At 42.7% G+C, this 25,390-nt stretch overlaps 1 protein-coding gene across 3 annotated transcripts; it reads right to left on the bottom strand.

Annotated features, from left to right (window-relative positions):
• Positions 1 to 760: 760 nt before the first annotated feature.
• RNF2 (ring finger protein 2) lies at positions 761 to 25,076 on the bottom strand. Of its 3 annotated transcripts, none has more exons than XM_056356159.1 (7): positions 24,955 to 25,076; positions 8,275 to 8,363; positions 7,738 to 7,898; positions 6,388 to 6,603; positions 5,282 to 5,554; positions 3,984 to 4,155; positions 761 to 3,004 (listed from the first exon to the last, which is right to left on the bottom strand). In XM_056356159.1, exons 2-7 carry the CDS (start codon positions 8,359 to 8,361, stop codon positions 2,903 to 2,905), a joined length of 1,011 nt encoding a protein of 336 aa, XP_056212134.1. In that variant the 5' UTR covers positions 8,362 to 8,363; positions 24,955 to 25,076; the 3' UTR covers positions 761 to 2,902. The 3 variants fall into 3 exon arrangements, with proteins under 3 accessions (XP_056212134.1, XP_056212132.1, XP_056212133.1); XM_056356157.1 differs by lacking the exon at positions 24,955 to 25,076 and adding an exon at positions 24,480 to 24,681; XM_056356158.1 differs by lacking the exon at positions 24,955 to 25,076 and adding an exon at positions 11,818 to 12,186.
• Between the last annotated feature and the right edge of the window lie 314 nt (positions 25,077 to 25,390).

The raw sequence follows: 25,390 nt of genomic DNA, 5'->3' as shown, positions 1-25,390 counted from the left end.
GGGAGTACAGGCAGAGAGAGGAACCTCCTGCAATCAGAGATGGCTTACGTTCAGTACATCTCAAGAAACCCTATGCTTACTGTACACAAGCATTGCCTCTTAACTCGAGGTGCATCCTTCTGGTTAAAAGTTGTAGTAGCTGTAGAAATAAAACAAGGAAAGGAACAGAACATGACTTTTTTTAACAAAGTACCTTAGCCCGAGTGATTTGTTAGTTACCCTACACTGTTTTCTGCTGAAGCTGCTTAACAAGTTCAAGGCAGCCAGAGTTGCTGGGGTTAACCCGAGTGCTGTGAAACCCCTTGACGCCGCTGCTCGGGCTACAGGCTCCCACTGGCACACCAGCACCTATGACTGGAAGAGCCGCTGTCTTCTCTGCGCCTCTGTCTCATTCAAAGCATGTGATGCCCAGGGGAGTTCAGTCATTTTCAAGGGACTTTTAACAGTGCTCCGGCCAGACGCCTTGCATCCATGCTGGCGGAGGTCAGCTGTGCCTGCTCGCCCTTCCTTCTGGCCACCACAACCACAGCAGCATTAGCAAACAAAAGCTGTCCAAAGGGCTTGCTTTATGAACTGTAAGAGGAAGCAACACTGGAAGTTCCAACAGGTTGTTGATAACATTTTTGCTTTTATTGTCAATTTGAGAATGAGTTAGTTGGCTACTAGAGCTATTAGGCTAACCCATACCTAACATAGCATGGCTTTAAAAGGTGGAAGAGTAAAGTCATTTTGAAAATAAAATAGTTTATAGCACTAAGAGTCACAGTGCAATCAATGGTTTAATCAAACAACTACATTATATATATATAATATTTAAAGAACATAAATATTCAGTAAATTCACTACAACATGAAAATAAAAGCTTCACATTCTCCCACGCTTTTTAAAGAACTGGGGACAAAGTGACAGACAGCTCCTAGACAGACTGCTCAGCTTCACAAACACCTCTCTTGCTTAAGGGACTGGACATTACCTTAGCTATCACAATGGGAAGGTATGCTGCAACTAATCTAGAAATTTCCCCATAAATTTTAAAGCGTTTATAATCCCCCACCCCCCAGATTATACTTAGTGGACATGCACTACTAGTCTATACAATGCAACATTTCACCAGAAAGTCATGAATAACGCATGTCATTGAAAGCTGCCCCCTTGGCATTCTGGGGCCTGGAAACTGCCATTTCATGTCACACACAAAAAAAGTTTCCAGTAAAAGGAAATTATAAAAGTTACTCAAAGAAGCCTGTGCAGTTTTCACATTGGGATAAAGCTGATCTGAAACATCAGTTGGAATGGACACATTTTTACAAGTGCTAAGCTTGAAAGACAGAAGTGATGGAAGGGCATTTCCCTCCCCAGAGAATCCCCAAGCATCTGAATACTTACGTACCACATGCCAAAACCAGTCTTAACTACAGGCAAGACAAAGAAGGAGCACAACCGTACGGTTTAAAGTATATTCCCACCTATCATAGCAACTTTTCCTGCTAGCTTCAGGTGCAAATGGGTGAAGGCTTCATCAGCACATCAGCAAGTCTTACAGCAAAGGGAATCTCATGGTGGCGTCATTTCCCTTAGGACACAATGCCAATAGGTAAAGCAACCCCCAGTAAGTGACAGCAAGGTCCAGAGCAAGGGGAGAGGAATTTAACATGCAAATAAACAGTAGCTACTGGACTTTTACACAACAGCCTACTGCCAAGTTTTTTAAAACTTGAACCTAAATTTAAGACACTAAACGGTAAACTTTGTCAAGTACTAAAATCATCTTCCAAAGTGCTAAGCCACATTTGTTAAAGCTATGGGGGAAAAAAAAAAAAAAAAGAAAAAAGAAAAGAAACAAAACAGAAACCTAAAATCTTTGAGCAGCTTACAGTTGAAGTCCTCCCTACTCAAACTGAAGCCCAGGTAAGTTCACAGCTGGGGTAGCAGAAATTCCACAAAGCAAAGCATTTCAATGTTGCATTAAGTCTGTGTGCTGGAATTTTGGGGATTTGCTTTAAAAAAAAAAAAAAAAAAAAAAAAGTTTTCAGGACAGTTCTTTAGAGAACATTCCAATACATTCACAATGCAAATTTGTTATTCTAGGGAGCAGAGAACTTCCAAGAGATCATCTTCAATGAAGCCTGCGAGGACAGGGTAACACTGCAACAGGGCCAGACGGGAAACTGCAGAATGCATCAAGATTGGTGTGTTCGACACAGGGAGGAGTTACGGGGTTAGGTTGTTGGGAGTTTTCTCGACTGAAATATTTGTTAAAAAGCAAACCAATCTCATAAATCACCTTGCACTGAAGTGTTAAGCCCAGTAAACGGCAAGGTTTTAAAAGTGTCCGCTTTCTCACTACAGCTCTCTTCACAAGAAAATTATTAATACATCTTTTCTAGGGAATCGGATTACCTCTAGCTGCAAGACTATCAGAAATCAATTCTCTACCAATCTTTTATATGGACAGCCATTAGCAAATTACAACATTTAACACATTCCTTGGCATATGTTACTATTGAATAGACTTACTCAGCCATCCAATGCTCAATACTTCACAGAGGCTACTATAACTGTGTCAAATGTATTAGAAATCCAGATTTACCTGGACAAAATTAAGACATTCCAAACCGGAACACTCGTTCAGTTATCATGCATTAGGAACAAAAAAGCATGTCAAACACTGGAATGCACTGGAGAAGGTCATTTAGTCTCCTAGGGAAAAACCAAAAGCCCAAACCAAAGACTAAATTAAATACAACCCAGAATACTGTCTAATCATATTAATAAGTATACTGAGAGAGCCTGAAGGCATCATGTGTATTGTCCATGAAGATAATGGTGGTGCCTTCTTTTTAATATTAAAGAAGTCATAGCTATAAAAAGAGTTAGTCCCATCTCAGTTTTCCACCACAGCTTATTTATGTTCCTTTGTTGGTGCATAGTACAGTTCCATGGGTTTGTTCACTTTCCAGTACTTCTCACTGACCAGTTCCAAGGAAAATGACCCATTTAATACCTAGAAGAGAACACCAAAACAGAAATGAAGTAACCGATGGCTTGCACGGGTAGTGCTGTAGAAACAGACTACGTAAATCGGAGAAACGTGCTGAACTTGGAGAAGTCGCCAATAATGTGGCACAAGTTACTAGCTAGCCACTTGGCACCAAAACCCCACAACGCAAGCGATTCTGAACTGCTGATCTCACTAAAACAGCACCAAAACACACTTCTGCAAAGGGAGTATTAGTTGCAAATAAAGTAAACTTCAGTTTTCCTCCTTCCGCTCTCTCTACAGAGGGAGTAGTAGTGTATTTACACCAAAAGCATCTCTGCTTCTAAGGGACAATCTGTAGTCGCGTTTGAAAGCTGTTTGAAACAGACTTTTACTGCAAAGCATTTGCCCGTCTCTTTAACCAGAAGACTTTTGTTCAGATAAACGCCCCAGCCAAGAGCAGGCTCAGAGTTCAATTTCACTGTGATACTGCCTTGCTGTTTTATCTGTGTATTCTGAAGTCAGCAACCAAGAGGAGGGATTCTTCCGTTAAGTGTACTCACAGCTGATACACAGTAGAATACTGGAAGCCTACACAGACGTGGAGAAACGCCACCTAACAGTAGACGCCTCCTGGTGCTACAGCTATCTGCTTTTGAAACAGGAGCCTCAGATAAAGTAGTATTTTTCCTCTTCCATTTTAACTGTAAAACAATGGCATGAGTCAGCTAGTAGTTGCTGGCATCCCTGGATTTCCCCCCCCAAGTAATTTATTTCCCTCCTTTTCTACTAACCAAACTTTTGCTGTATAAATTTTCCTAAAAAGCAATTGCTCTGCTTCTAAATAAATAACATGGTGTTATGAATTCTACACCTAAAACATGGTGTTATGAATTGTACACCTAAGCCAACTCAGGAGAAGTCCAACTGAGTGGATTTTAATGGAACCTGTATCAAAGATGGCTGATGCTCAGTTTTACTCTCGGTTAAAAGTTCTACTTACAGTGAACTGCCCATTGGCGGTAGCAATGTAAATGGTGTACTGCTTCTCACTGGCTGTGTCAAGGTTCATCTGGTTTGATTCTCCTTTGCTACGAAGCTCTTCCAAAGCCAGTCTCACAGCTAGGTACTTGGACAAGTGATCAACGGTGGCATTGCCTGAGGTCTTGATGTACCTGTGACAACAACCACAAAGATAATCAGACGTCTGAGTTGCAGGTATGGGAAAAAGACATGTGGAACACCCCCAGATATTAAGCATCAAGCGTGAAAAGGCCTTTGAAGACAGTTCACAGACAGTGTTAATTGCTTTCACCCAAGACACGCAAGCAACTTTGCAAACTATTGTTCCAAAGTGCCCATACATATTTTTGACACTTCTCCCACAGGCCTTCCTGCTCTTTGTAGAGAGCACAGCACTACACTGTCATCTGCTCAAATTCAAAAAACCTGTAACATGTTGCCAAGGGGTTTGAGAACTACTCATGACTGCTGAAATCTTCCAAGCACAGATACAGTCTGAAGTGCCTGGACAGAAAACCCTAAGGGGCAAGCTACGAACATGACACACTGCACCTCTGCTCCCCGTTACTTTTCCTTATTGCCTCACTAACCATTCTCACTTCAATTATTCATGCAAGAATTAAAGGCTGGCAAATGCTGCAGAGGCCTCTCCCAGAAGCTTAGCCTTCCTTTTGCCTTTCATAACCCCCCCCCAGAACTCCCTTGCAATTCCAAACCAAAAAAGAAAAGCTGGCTGAAGCGTATAATGTATTTCTAAACACTACAGAGATGTCTCATTAGGAGAGAGCACCAGGAAGAGACCTGAGGAAACTCCTTGAGACTGCTCATTGCTGTAATCCAAAATCTGCAGTCTGTGCTTGGACTGGATCATGAAAAAAATGCCAGGAAAAGCTTCCAGCGTAGAAATCCCACTGACACAAAGCTCTGAAAACTGCTGACACTTACACAAGGTTTGCTTATTCCCAAAGAATCTTAGAAAAGGGACTGATATTATACCATCATCCTAGCACCTGCTGTGAACTGCAACACTACAAAACCCTTAAAAACATATCTTTATTGTGATCAAAGGCTTAAAACAGATTGTTACTGTATTTTGGGTAATAGTTGAGCAGTACCATCTACTTGACTTGGAGCAGAAAGAGGGAAAGAGTGCATATGGTTAAACATGATGTGGTATGACTAAAGTAAATTGAATCTAAAAAGCCCCAAGAAGCGACAGAAAACAAAAGCACCAAAAAATAACAGCAGAATAGATGAAGAGGAATAGGAGACATTTACCTCGTCTGTGCGCTGTCATCATTCTCCATGAGGGTTGGATGAGGCCTAAAAACTAATTCGATTTCACTAGCACCATCCATTACGGGGTCTATTGCCACAGTTGCGTTGTTATTGTCCAGTTCTAGCCCAGAATCATCCGATGTTTTGGTCCTCTTATTACTAGGCCCTGCTTCCTGATTGCTGTGTGTTGAGGCATTGCTACAGTGGGAACTGTCACCGTTATCTTCCGCTCCACTGCCATTCTCAATCTGTTGTTTCTTGCCCCTCTGTAACCTGGTCAGAAACAGGTACAAATAAACACTAATTGCACTCAGAGTTCACCCAACACAGGCCCACAGGCTCGTACAACTCCTCCCTCTCCCGGTCCCCACCAAGCCAGAAGTCAGGCATATGCACACACAAGCACTAAATGTTTCTTCAGAGATATTTAAAGTTTAAAAAAGACCATAATTCGTTCTTTCTTATGAAAATATACTCACAGACAAAACTATGGATTTTTTCCTATCCCTCAAACACCTTTTAAACATGTTGTAAGAAAATTTTTAACTTCATACAGTTATTTTTCAGGCAACTTCAGACCATTACGTTGATCTAAACATGAATCCACAGGTGATTAAAAATATAAATCACACCATGATTCAGCATGACATGAAGTTTGGGGCTTCTTTCCCAGATGGCTCTCTTAGGTTTAAATGCATCCCCTGGATTTCACTACTGTGTAAAAACCATATATATTCCAGCCTCGTGAATTAAGTCACAACTAAAACCTAAGCTCTGGTATTAAGTGCATTTATTTGCATGTAAAGGTAATACGCTTGTACAGGATTCGCTATATTACAGTTTATTTTTGAAGACGTGATAGCTATAATTTGGCAAAGCTAGGCTGAAATGTCTACGTCAGGCTGCCACAGAAGTGGCAGGGAGCAATACAAAGGTTTCTATTAGTAGAAAAAAGGTTAAAAATTATTTTGCCCAAGGTTACAAATTAGTTTGGCAGACTTCAGAGCAGAGGAATATCAAGCTATACAGGGAGTGAGGACAGACAGTGTATTTTTAGTGTTAAGGCAAACAAGGTTACCTGTGGACAAGTGACATGGATTACGTACCTGTTCATGGCCTGAATCTTTAATCCCTCCTCAATGCTGTGACTTAAAGCTTGCTGGTTATTGTGCTTGCTGATTCTTGCTAGCACTCTCTCCTGATGAGCTTCATATTCATCTCGGCTTGGATAAATTTTACTGATGAGAGCATCAAAATTTGGATCTGGTCTCAGTGATCGTTTTGAAACTAGTTTTTTACGACATGTGGGACATTCTTTGTTGCTGGACATGAACAAGAAGGAAGAAAACAATACTAACTCCCCTGCAATAACAAAAGCCTGCCCTAATGCTGCAATTCATAGTCAAAGTGCTCACTAAAACTTGATATTTACAGTAAATCTGGAATGGGGCGTCTATCTTTTGACAGATCAGGTAGTTACAGATATTTAAACAGAAACCCCAAACATGTGTCTAGTTTTCAGATATATGTATCTAAACTGTATTTAGACCAAAGAGTTCAAAAGTTCCACTCTGCAAACTGCTCCTTCCCTTAACCGTCTGGCTGGATTTTCACCAAGAAAAAAATGCATGTCTAGTGCAAATGATACTAAGGCATAGTCTTTCTAACACACAGAGAATAAAACAAAGATTAAGGAACTATTCTATAGTTCAAGTACTAACTACTGGGAAAACTAAAAAGCCTTGTCCTTCCTACCATTTTGTTCTCATTTAACTAAAACATCAGATTCACCCAATTTTTTTGCTGTAAGAGGAAGAGGCCTCCGTAGCTGAAACATAGATGTCTACTGCTGATAATTTTCTTGTTTCCCTCTAATGTATTCTTGCTAATTACTCATCAGAAGTTACACAGGCACAGCAAATTAAGTGTGACCTCTGACCACAGGTAATTGCCATTATCAGAAATAGATAACTGCAGAATTCTATAGCTTTTGGGAAATATGGACCTGTAACTGAAGAATACAAGAAAAAATTGTCCTTTAGCATAGGCTGTTTTGGTAGTGAAGCTTGAAAGCAGAACTACTGCTGAAGGGCCACACAATTTGACATTTATTATTAGGAAAAGGCAAGACTAATTTTTGTAAGTAATGTAGGTGGGGTTTTTTTGCTTTTACTGGATCTTAAAAAAAAAAAAAAGAAAAGGAAAAAAAAGAAAAAAGAGGTTTTCAACTCCTTGCAAGAAACAAAATTATGGGATGATTTTTCATGAGGAAAAAGCCAGATCTGGATCTGCCGCAGCTGGCTGAACACACAAGAGTGAAATACAGAAGATGTGCAGAAACTTGCAGTGCACAGGCAAGGAACTGCTCCCCATCAGTACCCAGGACTTCAAGGATTTTCTCAATCACATTTTCATCTCAAGTGAAACCCCTTTTCCCTGTAATAATATTTACATACCCACTCCTGAGGGCTGTAATGATGCAGTCAGCACAGAAGCGATGCAAACATTCTTTTGTCGTCATGGTGTTTTTTAACATATCCAAACAAATGGGACACATCAGTTCACTGTGCAGGCTCCTGGGCGACACCACTATTTCCAAGCCATCGGTGATTGCTTCCTAGTGTAAAACAACGTAAAAGTTCTTTAATGGAATTTAGTAACTGCCTCACAAAGATTGCATGTTGTACTATTCTTTTAAAGAGAAACATAGTCAAAAGACAAACCCAGACACATATATAACCACGTAAAGCACACATACCCATACTGCTAAAGAAAGGGAAAAAGAGGCAAAGATGAAACTTTTTCTTTTAACATTATGGGAGAGGTTTTGGTTTGGAAAGACTTTTTTTTTTTCTTTTATATATTCTGTCATTTAGAATAGGCATTTAACACTAGTCCTAAAGGAAAAAGAAAACCTTAAACATCAAGCTTCACATTCTACAGAGTATAAAAGAAAGCCCTGCCACAAAGGCCAGCTCTCAAGCACGTATTACCTGAGGTGTTCTTTGTAATTCGTACAAACTGAGCTCCCATGTTTTGCTTAAAGGTTGCGTCCCGTTTGTCTGCACGGCTTGAGACATGGCTGGGAAGAAAAAGAGAAACAAGTTGCAGAGTCCCATACATCTGGGGGCAGGAGCCAGCTCCGCTCCCAGGCAGGCTCCTCTGGCCAGCAGGGAGCCCCCAGGTCTACACAGACACAGCAGTCTCTGTGCCAACAAAGCAGAAGCACAGGGGGAACACTTGTTCATCCAAGTACCGGGCTCCACTGTATGCCATGCGGATAACTCCATGCCCAACACCCCTCCAGAAAAATTAAGGCAGTCAGTCAGCCATGAACACTTTGTGAAAATCAATTAAGGTTGTTAAACAAAAGTGACATAGAACTGAAGGCCATAAAACTTTGGCTGTGTGATGTGAAAGCTGCAAATGCCACCTGATGCGGAAAACATCCATAAAACATCCACTTACAAACGTGCATACGGGTCAAGTACAGTCTACTTCCTAACCAAGTGGAAGGTCCAAATTGTACACACACACAGAAAACCAGCTAAACACGTTCACTGGAAGCTCACTATACTGCCTTTCTTTTTCCTCCTGAAAATGCATCGCTAGGGGTTAGCACAAGTTAGAGAACGCTGGAAGATTATTGCTGGGTCATTTCAACCAAGAGGTTCAGTTTTTCTGAGTCCTGCTGGGCTTCAGCAGATGTACACCTGATTTGCAATGACTTGGGGGACAAAGTCAGAAGTTTTTAAGTTTCAGAAACCCGAATCATACACACATTACTAGGGGTTTCTCAATTTTCTTTTTTTTTTTTTAATCAGTAGTGGTAGACAGGCATTCCTGGAAATGGACAGAGCTAGAACTAACCGCATCAACAGACGACTGATACACTCCACAACCACTGCTGCAGAATTTGCTTACAGGCAAAGGCACACATCACCTTTTCATTAAAAAAACCACACACACACACAAAAAAAAAAAACAACACAGAGAAACCATCATGCTTTCCCATCCAAATTCTGGGATTATCATATGAGATGAGGCAAAATGACCACACATGGTCACCATTGATGTGAAAGAAAGTTGGGTCAAAACGATAGAAGAAAATGATGTTTCTGAACAGAAAATGTTTTCACACTGGGGAAGAAGGAGCAATCTTCCCCATCTCTCAAAAACTACCTGCGTTAAGAAGAAGGAAAATGTATCCCAGACTGTGGGCTATGTTTAAAAAAATGAATGGAACCATCTAAGAGGCAAGATTGCAGTTGCAGACATTTCTACTAGGTGGGAAAAGCAGAAGCACTTTCTTCCTTTTTTATCACTTTCATTTTTTTAAATCTAGGTTTGTATTTCAGACCCTTGAAATCAGCAGCCAAATGCAGATCCTATTGTCATCTACCAGATACATTATAATCCAGTTTTTGATTCATCAAGCTCTACATGAAAGGGTCAACCTCTCTGGAGAACAAGGTTACTTTATAAGCTTTAATTAATTGTGGAGGGAAAAGCAAGAGAAGCAGTGCAGCAAAGATTATTATACCTACTTTCACCCAAGCACAGAAATTAGTTTTCTTACTTTACCAAAAAAGGTGGTGGTGGTGGTGGAAGCCTGACATGAAGTAGCCACGTCCACTATTACGTCTAATAAGTAATAAGCATCTGAAGAGGCATCAAAAGAAATAATTAGGAGATGACAGACTGTCAACTCCAATTTTTACTATATAAATATTGTGCCCTAAAAATACAGTTTACTTGTCACAAGAGACATGTTTCTCTGTGTGGATCAGGAAAGTAAGATGTCCAGTTAGGACCTCACCTCCCCACGAAGAGCGACGTGCCACCACAACCCTGCTGCAGGCTGCCAGCTCCCAGTCTGGCCAAGCATTGCACTGTCCTGTTAGAATTCCAGGTATTTATTTCATTTAAATTATTCAGAGGTATGAATTTAATGATGGTGTTAAGTGACACATCTCAGCAGAGAAGCAATGTTGAGAAGCGTACTAGTGGCAAAGAAAGGAAATAGTATTTCTCTGTGTTCTAATCTCCCCTATCATTTAAGGTAATTCTGGGAAGTCAAGTCCCCCAGGGTGAGGACTTTTGTTATGCGTTGGTGCCACTGGGTTGTTCCAACAGAGACCCAACATTATTATTCTGTGTCTGCACTGGATACTACTCTTGAGTGCTTTTAAAGCTGACACATTTAACTATCATTTCAGCTACTGGAAGAAACTCACACAGCTGCTAATCATTCACACCCTTCCCCAAAAATCTGCTGAAGCATTCAGTCAGACTGCAGCAGATTAAGACAACTAAATCCCAGTAAATCCAGCCTCTCTTAAAAGAGAACCCTGCTCCCAACATGATGCAACTCCATCACAGTAAAGAGCCCATCAAAGCGGCCCCAGGTAAAGAGATCATCGCAAGCACAAGCAGTATCTTGCCCAAACTTGCACGCTTACACTTGCTGACACAGAACGGCAGCTCTCCAGATGCCAGACTGTCAGCAAACCTATTAATCTGGAGAACAAGTGTCTTAACACTATCATTTATTTTGCAACCTTCCCTACAGGCCTGAGGCTACACTGCAGAAGACAGGGTACAAGTGTCATGATAAATAATTGACCATCTTTATTTTAATGGCTTCTAATCCAAGATGCTGAGTGCTTTATTCTCACCCTAAGGTCTGCAGTGATAGCAGTCTCAGATTTTAAGAGGAAAAATACTGGCCTTAAAGCTAGCGGAAAGCTGGAGAGATCCACAGAGTGCGCTTTATCACTAGCAAACACCTCCTCTGCCCCTGGTTTGTATGAAGTCAAAATCTGAGGAACGCTGGAAACATGGTCAATTCAAACCTACTGAAACACATTAATACATATTCAACATTTCAGATCTTTTCCACTTTATAAACAAAGACAATGGGATCTCTTCATAGGTTACATGTGCCAGCATTAGGAGCAATGTGAAGTCAGATACCCCTGTGAGCCTTTCATCATTAAGTTTTTGCAAAAAACTTTAACATATCATGACTTTATACTTTCTATCATTTTTTTACCTTTATGCCTTGTTTATACCCTCTGGATATAAAAGGAAAGCAACCAGTCAAATGATGACAGGGCGGTATGAAGGGGAGAAGCCACATTCCTGTAGGCAGATCAAACATCTTTCTCCCAGAGCCACTAACAAGTACTAGTTGTTGTGAATTATGCTATAGCCAGAGGGCTACTCCTGTCAGCCATTAAAAAAAAAACCAACAAAAAAAACCCCTAACCAACAGGGACACCTGCAGTCCTTCAGACCAACTCGGTCCTCAAGCACAGTAAAACTCCAGCACAAACTTTGTAATTACAGAGTGCGCACATCTGTCACTATCAAAGCAAGAGCCACCTGATATAACCAGAAGAACATATGACAAATCTGAGAACCAGAGATGTTATGAATCTTTTCAGGTTTGATTCCTTGTCATTCCCCAGTTCCAAAAAGCATACAAAAAGAGGGAAACAAGCTAACATTTAGCATTTAGTCATAAAACTTACCTAGTTGCTTTGTGTCTTTTACAGAAGAAAACCAGAAGATTAAACAGGGAGATGGCTGAAGATTATCAGAACATGTAGAATTTTATTCCTTTGTACCCAGGATGTTTCTCAGTTCTCCACATTGCCAGAGCATCAAAACCAAAAGAAAACAAGATACACCTGTGCTGTTCTTAAAGCGCTTCGGAAACTTTTGATTGACTTTTAGAAAACCAAACTTTATCCCCAAGTTAAATAGCTCCCTAACTAGAGCTGTGAGATGAGTCTGCCAGCTTCAGTAAAGAGCATCGCATCACTTCATTTGAAAGCCTTGCTATTTAAGCCTGATTTCCTTGGAAAACAGGGCTTATGCAATCTTGTTCTTCGTGCTCATCCATCTGTAGACTATTTTCCAAAATAAATTTGAAGACAAATGGCTGGGGCCTAAAAACTTTACAACAAAATAAGTCTTGTTCCTGGAGAACAGGCAGACAGTTATAGGAAAAAATCACACTATGAAGGACTCCATCAGAAAAGGCCCCTCTCTGACCTCCTGCCTGCTTAGTGACCGGGGAATTTATGCTGGAGCGTCCTTCCAGCATGCTTAGAGCAAAACTCCAGCAGAGCAACATCCACACTTGTCACACACCACATCCACTTTACAAGCTCTTATAACTGAAATACACTTATTTGCTCAAATGTAGCTGTGAGTCACAGGAGACTGGGTATTTGGGTATCCCATTCCTGAAACCATCCAGTAAAAATAAAATCCAACTGGCAGCAAATACACCTCGGAACAGTCAAGCGCTGCAGGCAGGCAGGCTGTACTGGCTACAAAGCAAAAGAGAAGCTCAGCAGCCGCATCACTGCTCCTGCGCTGCCCTACTTTACCCTTTCAGAGATCTACCACCCTTAGATTCACCAATGTATAATCACTCCTTAATCTTATTTCTCAAAATTTGTCATTTGTGAAAATTCAAGATTTCCTTAGCTCTAGCTTGGAACTTAACTTGATAGCGGTTCTGCTTTAACCAGGGAGCAGGGGACTTTCTACTGGACACCAGAGATCCCACACAACCGGAGTTATTCTCCAAAACGCTTTGCAGTGTCTATTGTAGCCCAGGCAATGGCTAAAGTGCAACTGCATGTGTGGTTGTGTCAGAATACCTTGAGATCACAGAAACGGTGGAATGGTACCAAGCAGCTGGAACAACTAACCCACAAACACAGCTCAGGTGTGGCCACAGCCATACCAGCTGCCTTTTAACTCGCACTCGCCTACTGATCTCCAATACTTTCATGAAAAAACACTTTAGAGGGAAAAAAATTGCACCAGGCTCTTTAAAAAAATAATACACACATTTCTACACAGTATTAAATCCTTAGAAAGTGATTTTTGTTCGAAGTTTTAAAGGTAAATATTTAGACTTAAAACAGTAAGAGAGTTAGGCTTCTATTTGGTATGCCAAGTTCAACAGCACCTTCAACCATTCCCATTTTTTTTTCCAAAGGATTAGTTCTTGTAAAAAGAGGTATCATAGTGCAGTTACTTGGAAGCTTAACAGGATTAGAGTTTTACGTTTTACTCTCTCTGATATTGTGACTAGCATTAAGGACAAATTGCGTATTTTGACAAAGTATTCAATTCAGTCATTCATTTCAATTTGTTCAGTTAAAGCACTCTGATATTTTTTTTTTTCTGCTTTTACTTTCTGCCTAAGAGCTCAATTTGGGAAAAAAAAACCCAACCAACCAACAAACCCCATACATTTCTGAATAGACAGACACTATTTGAAGGGATTAATCTTCACTGCAGTTCACTAGCAGCTCAGATTACAACTGGATGTTAAGCAATCTAGGACAACTAGTACTAGATTACAATCTAGTACTTTTAGTATTCACTCTTTTCTGAAGTTATTTTTTTCTTCCCTAGATGTCAAAATCCCTGGGAGACAGCCGAATCAGGTTCTGGCCTGGAGCTCATTTTGTTCCCAGCTCTGAAATTAACTGGTCGATGATCCTGAACAAGTATGTCACCGCGTTTGTCCATGCCTCCCCTTCCTCTCCTGCCTGTTGACTCGTATCGTCACCACTCCTCAAACAGCCTCTTTGCAAGTTTATATCGCGCTCACTACAATTACATACTGATCTCAAAAAGGGATAAACTTGAGAGAGGAATGTCTTGCTCAAGTGTTTTTAGTTCATTAGCTATCAGTCCTTGTCCTCCCAATATCAAGTTCAATGTCACAACATCCCTTACTGGGAAGATCTTCACTTCTTTCTATTTGCAAGTTGAATCCAATATTACGTTTGCCATGTGTACAATCGTCTTCTGACACAATCAGTCATGATTTATGCTAGCAACAAATTCAAGCTCATTGATTCACGTTCAGAGTTGCAATCAAAACACAGTGCCTCTGTAGTGCAGCTCATCTCCAACATGGAAGGCTCAAGTTGTCAGTCCTGAAGACATCTAAGAGATAAGATATGGTTTGGTATCCATCATTATCTCTTACAGTCATTAAAGCCCCATTTAAAATCTTTAGGAGCTTGTGCTGTAGACTCATACCATGAGCCAGACATAAAGCAACAAGTACATAACCTACCAAAACCAAAAATGAGAACCTATTTGTCATGGCAAAAGGCATATGGACAGAGTAAGCATTGATCAGTACAATTCACACGAGAAACTAACTCTCTACTGGAAGCATAAAGCTACAGCAAAACACTCACTAATAAAAAGTCTCTCCAGACAGGTTGTGGGATGTCCACGCTCGGAGACAGGCACGCTCCACTGGATGTGGCCACGAACAACCTGATTTAATTGGCCCTGCTTTTACCAGGAAGTTGTATTAGATGATCTCTGGAGGTCTCTTCCAACCCCAGTGATTCTAATTATGGGTTTATCTCATGATTGGAAACATTTTTACTTAGTTTTGCTGTATAGAAAGTGAAACAGCCAAGAAAAGCCGATGGCAACTAACAGTAATCAACGAATAAACCACTGCCATAATAAAAAGCTGAAGAAACCTGATCTACTCCACACACCTTTTACAATCTATGTGGCTGACTATGACCACACAAACATCCTCCTTACCCCCAAAAGAAACATCAGAAGGGACTACAGTGACCACTAGCTTTATACAAAGTAGAATCCATTTGTTTGAACTGTGTGAAAACAGCAACAACGGAATTAGAACTTCAGATACCTAGTATGTTATAGAAAATACCCATCAGGTCTGCCTAAATTGGGAGTTTCTTCTGTAAACACATGATATAACCGCATATTTAAGAAAAAGAACATTTTCCTTCGATATCTTCTAAGAACTTGTGGAACCAGCAGTAAAATTCACAACTAGGTATTTTTGTATAAATTGGAAAATTAACAAATAAGGCCCAAAACACTACATGTTTTTTGAGAATACACTTTCTCTCTCCTGTACCCACATTTAAATAGACCAACAGCAAGCAAAAATGCTTTGGGTTTAGACGACCTACTGAAAAGTGGGTCTCTTGAGAGCTGAAGGGATCTGCCCAAATTTAACATTTGTAGCTGTTAGAATAGGGCTGTAACTGGTGACGGATTAGTCAATCTGCAAACTTATGAGGGTCAGATACAGATTACAAAATAAATGTTATCAAGGCAATAGTTTCAGTTACTATCACAGAACACCTAGAAGTACATTCATGGGCTAATTTCAAAATTATTACCAAACACTGTCAGTTAATGCTCTGCAGTACTGTCAGTGAACTCCTTTGTAAATGCCTACTACATTTAAATATGAGGGGTTAGCTCCACTTACACAAAGCCAGTGTTTAAAATACTTTTGTACACACTAACTAGAAGTCTATCATCTGCAAAGCACAATCAAAGCCAATTAAAAGACTATTAAAGACGCCAAATTAATAGAAGCTATGAAGCTGAAACTTCAAACAGCAATTACATGCTCCAGAAGTCAAATCTGATAACAGATAAAAAATATTCACACCATGCTTTCCACCCTTACAATATATCAGCTTGCAAACAAACATGTCCTTGGACTGTATTTGTGAGACAGAAACACTGAACTAAAGAAAAAACAAACAAACAAAAAAACAACAACAAAAAAAAAACCCCAACAAACAAACAAGGAGCAAGAAACCTTGCTAGAGCTTGTTGTTACATGCTCCATGAAAGACACAAAATCAGCACCCGGCAGCTCCAGGAGCAACAGTGTTGCTGAGAAATAAGGATCAGACTCTTCGCAGGGCATCGCCCTCGGATCCTGAACTGGGCTTTGACTGTGCGTGTTTAAAACCCCCCGCATCATTACAACCCTAATCACAACCTTCACTCCCCCCCCCAGATCCTCACAAATGCCAGCACAGTCCTCCTCCAGCTTCTTCCCGAACGCCCCAAGGCAAGGCAGTGTCACCCTTCTGTCCCCCTGCAACCACCCAAAGCCTCCCAGGCGCTGCAGGAAGCCTCCGCTCCTCCATGTCCCTCCAAACCTACTGCAAAAGCAAAACTCATGCCAACCCAGACAGAAACCCATCTGCCTCCACCGCAGATTCAGCTGCTGCCCTTACACTTTTCCCTGGACAACTGCACAAGGGTACAAAGACCACATTTTCCACTGTGTGAAGAAGGCAGGCATTATAGCCATTAGCCATAGGCACTCATATAGTTAATCCTCTGTCTTTTTTCCCTAGATCTATTCTGAAGGGGTTCGGTATTTCATTCTTACAGAGCAAACCTGGAAACCTGGTTTTGAGCTAAAAAAATAAACAGAAACTAAGTCTGAATAAAAATGTACAAAAATAAAGAATGGCTGGGACTAGCCTGAGGCTACGTTACTGTAAATAATAATGTGTATTAATGCAGGCCATATGACTGTGGTGCATGTTACGGTCGATGTTTAATGTGATTAAACAACCTAAAGCAGGTCTACCCTTTCACTACTTTAAGTCATTCCAATTTCAGTTACACTTGAAGGATAGCACCATGCACACTGAGAAATCAACACAATGTGATAACCATTCTGACAATCCCATTTTAACAATGTTTGCTTCTGGTTCTTTGCCATCCTATTTTCCTGCTTTATTTACAGAACCATAGAATAGTTTGGGTTGGAAGGGAAATTAAAGATCATCTAGCTCCAACACCCCTGCCATGGGCAGGGACAAAAGTAAATGAAGAGATTAACATTCATATGTTTTGATCTATTATATCAATATAGCCCCACTATGGCTGAGAAAACAATTTAACTATAATAAAACCAGAACTATTTGTACATACATGAATGCCAGATGTTCCCCACACTCAAGGTTGTGCCAAATTCTACATTTAAAATACAAATACAGCCTGTTCTGTATGAAAAAACAACATATTCTCCTTTTCTTAGTAGTATTGTGTCACCAGAATGCGTATTACAAGTTTCAAGTATGCATTTCTACAGGCTGCTTGGAAGCACATGATCTTTAAGACTGTTTGTCAGATTCTCTCATTTTCCACTTAAAACTGAATCTAGATTTCTAAAAGTGTGAAGCTTACTGAAATCCACTGTAAAGGTCACCCTAGAAAGATCAATATTTTTTCCTGTTATCCCATTACTTTCAATAACAAAGCTTTTCATCTGGAAGGGACGTGACTACATGAGAAGTTATTTGATGGCACTCAGCACTGGAAGTACATGAGAATTAGGGAAACTGCATTTATTCCCGAAGCAAATATTATAAAGCTCTGCATTTTCAGATGGTCAAACTGAAAAATCCATTTTTTGTCAGTCTATGAACAGCAGTTAGTAAAGAGAGACAACCTCATTTCTGCCCTAGAGCACTACCAGGTGTGGGGGGCGTGTAGGCTGCAAAATTAATTCAAGACCACAACCTCAAAAATGTCCCAAAGCAGCCAATAAAACTGAGGAATGCAAAGAAATCTGAGGCATCGTCGCAGTTCAACTGCCTCAACAGTCGGTAACACTACAGACACTTTCCCAACATGACTGTCCCTCTCAATCACACTGGTTCTGAGTTTTTCATTTTCCTGACAACTAGTCCCGAACTCCCCATTTTCCTACAACCTGCCCCATAAGCTTAACCGGCATTTCTCTTCAACACACACAAAAACCCCAACCCTCTCTCGAACATGAAGTAACGACACCTAATGCTGTGACTATCAAACATCCAGTAGGCTACCAGACAGATGACATCCGACAGAGGGGAAAGAAAGTAACACTGGCATTTCTGAAACCCACTAGCTTTTGCTAGCACATGGTCTTTTACAGTTTCTTCACTGTATTTATTTTCCTCAAGAAGAAAGCTTTTGCCTGGTGCCTTAAGACATAGGATCTTTTTATGCGGTTAATTGCCATTCACAATTTACTGGACCTGAAATGAATTGATCCAGGGAGTATGGCAGCATTTCCAATCTGGCCGTCAAGCTGCTCATCCTGGCCTTTAGAAACCTTTGTGCTGTGGCCTCATGCAAACCATCTGCTATACATATGTACATCTATGGAACAATTTAATGAATCTAATGTTAATACAAGTGACCGAAGAGGGAAAATCCTCCCATTTTAGAAGTTAAGAGCATTAAGGAATTGAAAAAAAATCCTACCAAATTAAACTTCTGATCATACTCAAGTGTGTTTAATCACAGTGTTAAGAACAGTCATTTATTGGATGTAACAATAGTAATTGATTTTAAATTGGTGCTTCTCTGTATATTTATAGCAGTGAAGTGTAACAGCATATCAGCACTATATGTTCAAGTACATTGCTCTTACGTAGTTGATGCTCAAATCTGAGTTTATTCTATACAAGTTCTATATTCCATGCAATGAGCATCAATAGCCTTTTCACACTGCCTCCTGGATCGCTCCATTACTGTCAATAATCTCAGTCCTTAGCGTTCAACATCTTATTTACGGTTTTGTATCATACCCTCCTGGGCATCTCTTCAGCTACAAAAACTGGAATACATAAAATTATCATACTGTTGCCAAAGAACTCCCTCTATATCATGTTAGCTACCTCCAGGTAGTCCGGAATTCATCCACCTCCCTCTAGCTGTCATACCTACAAATGCTCAAACTCATCACATTTCAAAACCAGGCTATTTATAAATCAAAAAGCTTAGGTTGCGGGGTTTTTTTTAATCTCAGAGGGATTAAGTAGAAAACTCTTCAGTTTTTGGTAACACCAAAAAAAAAAAAAAGCAAACATTGCCCATTGTTCTAATGCAACAGGTAGTAAGATTATTTTAATTATTAAAGCTAAAAAATCCTGGTACTTACCCTTTCACACCATCTATACCTCGTGAAAAGTGAGTGCTAAAATACGATAAAACATTAATGCCTTCTGCCAGCAGCCAAAACGAATCTGTTACAGGAACAGTACCTTTTCACTCTTGATGTGGGTCAATAGATCAGGCAAGCACTTGACCTCAAACGTGCCGAAGACCTGCACCAACAACTCACATGAAAAGGAAAACAGCTATCACCAAGCCATAATTTAGCCCTGTGAAGTAACAATATTAAGCAGAACTCTGACACTCTGACAGAGTGAGCACAATTGCTATTTTCTCTGTTAGTTGTTAAATTTTATGCAGTGTTTCTCGTTTTATGAAGCATGCTACTTATACTGTGTGTATAAGTGAGTTTTAAAAAATGAAGTTCTTAAGCTCTTTCAACCTTAGATTTCAGAATTAATAACCAACTGTGAAGGAGAAAAGCAAAAATGCCTTTCTAAAACCCTGCCTAAAATTCATTTCAGTGCTGTATCAGATCAGAGCAGGAAGGATAAAGGATTAAAAACTTTTGGGAGCAAACAAAAGTAAACCTTCAAACACCAGAAAAGTTGAATCTGTCACAGCAACTAAATACATACGAACAGGCCAGGAATGATACACGTTGCCTTAGGATATTCTTAATCAAACAATTTTTTTTTTTTTCCTTTTTAAAATTCATTCTCTAGTAGCATGTTTATAGTGCACTGGACCTCACAGTACGCAGTAAAAGACTGCATTTACACGGGTGTGACTGTATCAAAACACCATGTACCCTGCTATTGTGCAGCGCACCCCCTCCCCACAGAATTATGCTTGGGAACCAGTGCTTTTGTTTCTACAGTACTTTCTTACCCTCACAGCACTTCTGGCACATTTTTCGAGGCTAGCCAATTCCTTGCCCTCTCTCTGAAGTAACAGCTGCTGAAAGCAAGAATTGACCACTCCAATCAACAAGCTTAAGTTTGATCACTTCAGTAACCCTGTTGTTAACCTTTCAGTTTGCCATACATTTTAATAGAAATCCTATGAAAGTACTTGCACTACAATTCAAATTATCTTTCCCATGCCCACAAATGCCATTAACAGTTCAGCAGCAAAGGTTAGGTCTCTGGAAGACAGATCTTCTACTTTTAGTTTTTACACTGCAAACGTGGAGAAACGCAGTCCTTGACTGGTGACTGCTGGCAGAAATCACTTCTACAGCTACAGTTACACCAAGGGAAAAACCAAACCAAACTGAAAAAAAACCCCAAAAAACAACAACCCACAGCTGTTTTTTGCCTGACAGCTCAACCTACTTTTGGTGGTGATAATGAAACACACTGATTCAATTTCACCTTCAGGACTTTGCAGTTTTAATACAACACAGTGCTCACTCAGATCAAAAACAACAAAACCAAACTCCTGCCAGAGGTAAGTGTAGTCAAGGCTTCCAGGTTCCCTCCTGGCAGCTGTGGTGTTAGGCACCACCAACATCAAAAACCTGTACTTTGACTGCAAACACGAAGATTACCACGATGTTAACAAACAGGAGCTACAGAACGGATACATTACTTCCATATTTAATCTGTTAGAATACTCTTCAGGGCTGCACCTCCTGCTCCCTGCCCTGCGGTGGCTCTTCCCACCCACAGATGCCCCTCCTGAGCCCAGCTTGCCAAGACAGTCTGAAACTGAAGGCACATAGAAATGATCACAATAGACCCTGAACCGCAATGCTTGAGGAGCCAGCACAGATCTGCTTTCACTTCCATCGGGAACCCAACGTGTGTTTGTTATTTTGCATTCCACCAGCAGAAAACATAAAAGCCTGCTCATCAGCTTCTTGGACTACTGCTTTGGCTGCTTTGTTACAGTGCTACAGGATCCAAGATGCTCCTAAACAAATTTTAGGAAACATTGTAGAAGCTCAAGCCAAATATACTGCAATTCGGGTATACTGCTCTCCTCGGGCTACTGGGATCACGTCAAATGAGCCACTTCATTATCCTTCTCTTCAGCATACAACATACTTACTATCCATCACATTTATTAATATAAATGGCAGTAAGCAGTAATATTTTCATGAGTTTATATTGTGGGAGAAATTCTGAGAACGTCAGATCAAGATGTATGTTTGGTTTTCAGTTTTTCCAGAGGTATGTTAAATAGTCACAAAAATTTCTCACCTAGTTATCACCGTGAAGCTAGCTAGCCACAACCAATAGTGATGTCATTTTTTATTCTCTTAATGAGAACAAAAGATGGCTTGGTTATTAATAAACAGAAAATAAACTCCCCCGCAACACCTGTAGAGACAAAAAGAAGGACTCAAGTCATCTTATGTATGATTGACTTAATAGCTATTATGTCCTGGTTTCAGGACATAAACATATAGAAACAAAATTGTTAATTTGGCAGCCAGACAGCTTTCATCTAAAGCTGGGTGACAGCTAAGAATAAATTGTGTTTTAAGAACTCTCTCAAATAAAACTGTACATTTTGTAAACAGTACTACAGGAGCAGTACTTACACAGTTTAAACCCAGTAATCATACAAAATTGTTTAACGTTATCCCCCAGTAGTGAAGAGTAAAGAATGGATTAGGTTTTTAATTAGTTAGCTGAATACTACTGCTAACTCCCAGCTGTTTGCAAGAAAGCTCCACATCCAGAAGCGGGGAGCGGGCAGACAGGGATAATTCCTAAAATATTTCTCCACTGCAACAAGTCTAAACAGCTCCATAATACTGAACGCTGCTCATTCCTCAGAAAATTAAGAATTTAAGGTCAGCTTCAAAGGCCAGTTATTTTCATCAACAAGCAGAACCAAGCTGGGGCTCAACAACATCCCTTCTCCAATCTCTCTCCTTCCTGCATCATTAATAAACTGATGTCCTCAGTAAAAAATAGGTAAAGGGTATTTAGGCAAAAAAAAAAAAAAAAGAAGTGGAAGGAATCCCTTTACTCTGATACTTCATACATGTTCTTTGAACTGGTGCTTCATTAAGAGCAGACCCAGTGCTCCTTTTAAAAAAAATACAACTGAGCAGTTGCAAACTTACATCTCATTTTTTGAAACTCCTTTTTCCCCCACCTTCCCCTTGCCCCTGCATTGCATTCTTTTTGTCAAGCAAGGGAAAAAGAAACATTCAAAGCTGAAGAAATTCACAATCCCAACATCTATTTCCCATACAAGACTGATGCCTTTCCTATAAGCACCAATCATATTTCTATTTAACAGTAACACAGCCCTGAAAATGTCAGAATTCTGCTCTCATCAACCAAGATGCCCAACCAAGTCTTTATACTCAACATACATCGTTCTTAAAACACAGCGTCATTGATAAAGGGAGACCCATGCAATTTATTTCACTAGCGCTCGTGTACTATTTCAACTAAGACACGACAGGCAGTGCTTTTCTTGGCAGCTACAGCAGGGCTGGTGCTTCAAAGCTTGGAAGCAAAAGGTCAAAATTTTAGCCACTGAAGAAGTTAAACTCCTCCAATGCAAAATCTGTGTCTCGCTATTATTATGAAGTTGAATGCAGAAATGAGGTATTTATTAAAACACTGTAAATACAATTCACAGGGTCAATGAGGTCTAAAGATGTTTTAAACTTGTCATCACTGAAGTGTATTGTAACGGTGCCAGATCCAGCCACAAAGCTTGCTGCCTGACACTGCAGCTCATGCTAACATCTGTCCAGTGAAAATTCCTCCCATCTCCAAACTGACAAAGCTAATCCTTCAAACAAGTGTATCTTTTAATGCAAAACACACTGCTTATCGATATCCACTACTTTCAAAGTGAGCGCCCCTGTCTTAGCTGACAAGTTGAATGCCAGCTCTGAGCTTGACATGATGTATTAAAAAGTCAAATTATCTCATTACAGAAGTTTTTAATGAAAACACAGATGAATACAAATGAGAGAACCTCTGCAGGGAACTCCTATGACAAATTGAGTCTTTGTCACTGAATGAATGGCATATTTGATTAAAGAATTTTCCCCAAGCAAAAATAATTACCCCCACACACCAGTCACATTTTTTTTTTCAAATGCAAGCAGTTTCCTTTAATCCTTAAAAGCCTGTGTGCAATGCATAGTTATTACAGAGAGCTACAAGCACTTCCAAACAGGACTGGATTACAATTTATCATACTGGAAATCACTAGCTGTCCTCTGGATTTCTATGGATTTAGGCACTTGATCCAATTATTTTTCCACAGAAGATGGTCTGACAAACAAACAGCTTAACAAAAATCCCAAGAAGCAGAATGTTGCTCAGTGTTCATTTCATATACAGAATATGCCATGGGGCGGGTCCCAGGAAGGCAAAGGATTTTGAAGAGCTAGCTACCACAGAGTATAAAAGTTGGCAAGAAACAGGTGCTAAATTCACATCAGAAGGAGTGAGAGCGAGTGTGAAGGGATGAGACACATCGACAGCTCCCGACACAGTGTTTTTCTCCACCTGATGCCCTGCTGGAAGCGATGACATTTTCACAAGAGCAGCCAGGTCGTTCCCAGTACCAGTTTACCAGCATCACGCCTTGCGAACACTGTTCAGCACAGTGATGCACACGGGCTTTAAGAGAAACAAAAGACTGGGAACGCAGAGCAATAAATCACACCAAATACTGTATTTTAGTCAGCGGCAATTTACAGAAACGAGAATAACGGCTCGTGATTCTCTTCTGCGGCTCTCCCTTCCCAAGTAAGGCACTGGGCAATGCCTCGCTCCCCGGGCTGGTGTTAGCTATGCGGCTGTGACAGGCAGCTGTGCGTGGTACCTCTCCCTTCAGCTTCCAGCGCGTGCATGTGCACATACTGCCCCCCCCCCCCCCCCCACATATATATATCTATATATACACAGATATATTCCCGCACCGCCGGGTCTGGCGGCCACACGCCGGCCCCCGGGAAGGGCTGAGGCTTGCGGGGCTCCCCGCGGCCCTGCGGCACCGCCGAAGGCGCCGGGTTGGGGGGCACCAGAAGGGGTCGGAGCTCGTCCCAGGGCCCCGCCACAGCCCCTCAGCCCCCTGCATGCGGGGCCGGCAGGCGGGGGGCGAGCGGCCCCGGCCCGGACCCGCCGGGGGGCTCCGGGCGAGCGGAGCCGCCACACGCCGGGGCGGGCAGCGCACCCACCTGCGCGGCCACTGCCCGGGCGGCGGAGCCCGACGGCGGCTGCTCCCGGGCAGCCCCCCAAACCCGGGGGGCAGCCCGCTGCGGGACACCCCCGCCCCGCCATAACAACCACCTCACGGAGGCGCAGCCCCTCCTCCGCCTCCCCCGCGCCGGGGTCGGGCACCGCTGCCGGCACCAGACACCCCTCCGGGGCAGCCTGCCGCAGCCGGCGGCTCCGCACCCTCCCCTGTCCCGCTAGGGGGACAGACCCAGCGGCAGCGGCCGCGACCGCCCCGGCCCCGCGCTCACCGCCCGCCGGGCTCCCGCCTCAGGCCGCCGCGCCGGGCTACGCCGCTGCCTCCCGCCGCCCTCTCTTGCCGGCGGTGCAGCCGCAGCCCCAGCAGCACAATATGGCGAGCGGCAGGCTCCGCAATGGAGCTCGGGAAATAGAGGGGAGTTACATATTCATGGCCGGGGCTGGGCAGGGGGAGCGCGGATGGGGCTACCGAGACCGGGCCGCCCAGCGCCCTCCTCCCGCTCCCTCCCCGCCGGGGCGCGGCGGCGGCTGGGGGCCGCTCGCTCCTGTCCCCGCCTCCCCGCACCGCCGCCGCGGCCCCCTGCTCCCCGCAGCCCGGCAGCGCCCGGCCCGCGCTCCCGCTCCCCTTCCTCGGCGCCGGCGCCGGGCGATGCGGCACCGAGCCCGGCGGGGCTGCCCGCCGCCGCCCTCCCCACTCAGCCCGCGATCCCTCTCCGTTCACGGCCCGCGCCGGGGCTAAGCCCTCACCCCTGCCCCGAGCCGGCGCCGCGGGCCCGGAGCGGCTCCAGCCGCCCGCAGTGTCGCCGGCGGGGAGGGGTGCGCGCCCTGAGGTAAAGCCGCGGTGGCGATCGCTGCGATCTCATGTTTTCCACGGCGGCGCCGCCGAGGCGGGGACGGGGGCCGCGGCGCTGAGCCTGCCGCAGCCCCCCTGCCCGCCCGGGAGCCGGCGGTGCGGCTACCGCCGTGAGGAGCGGGGCGGCGGGATGGCGGCGGCCGTGCCCCTGCCTGGAGTCCGGAGTGACCCCAGCAGCCGCTGCCGGCCCGTCGCCAGCTGAAGCTATGGGCTGAGGTTCTGTCTTCCCGCCAGAGCGGGGCCACCAGCCCCGGGGCCCAGCGGGCCAAGCGCGTGGCCTGTGGCTGGCCTTTGCCGGGCCCGTGTCCCCGAAGGCGGCCGCGGAGCTGC

The sequence above is a fragment of the Falco biarmicus genome, chromosome 11, assembly GCF_023638135.1.
Source record: "Falco biarmicus isolate bFalBia1 chromosome 11, bFalBia1.pri, whole genome shotgun sequence".
NCBI classification, from domain to species: Eukaryota; Metazoa; Chordata; class Aves; order Falconiformes; family Falconidae; genus Falco; species Falco biarmicus.
This window is presented reverse-complemented; position numbering and strand designations above follow the sequence as displayed.

Excerpts from the sequence above, each read along its gene's own strand:
- RNF2 (XM_056356159.1), bottom strand. The coding sequence starts at position 8,361 with ATGTCTCAAGCCGTGCAGACAAACGGGACGCAACCTTTAAGCAAAACA. Across the intron at positions 7,899-8,274 it reads AATTACAAAGAACACCTCAG|GAAGCAATCACCGATGGCTT; the intron begins GTAATACGTGCT and ends GTTTTACACTAG. Across the intron at positions 6,604-7,737 it reads ATTACAGCCCTCAGGAGTGG|CAACAAAGAATGTCCCACAT; the intron begins GTATGTAAATAT and ends GTTCATGTCCAG.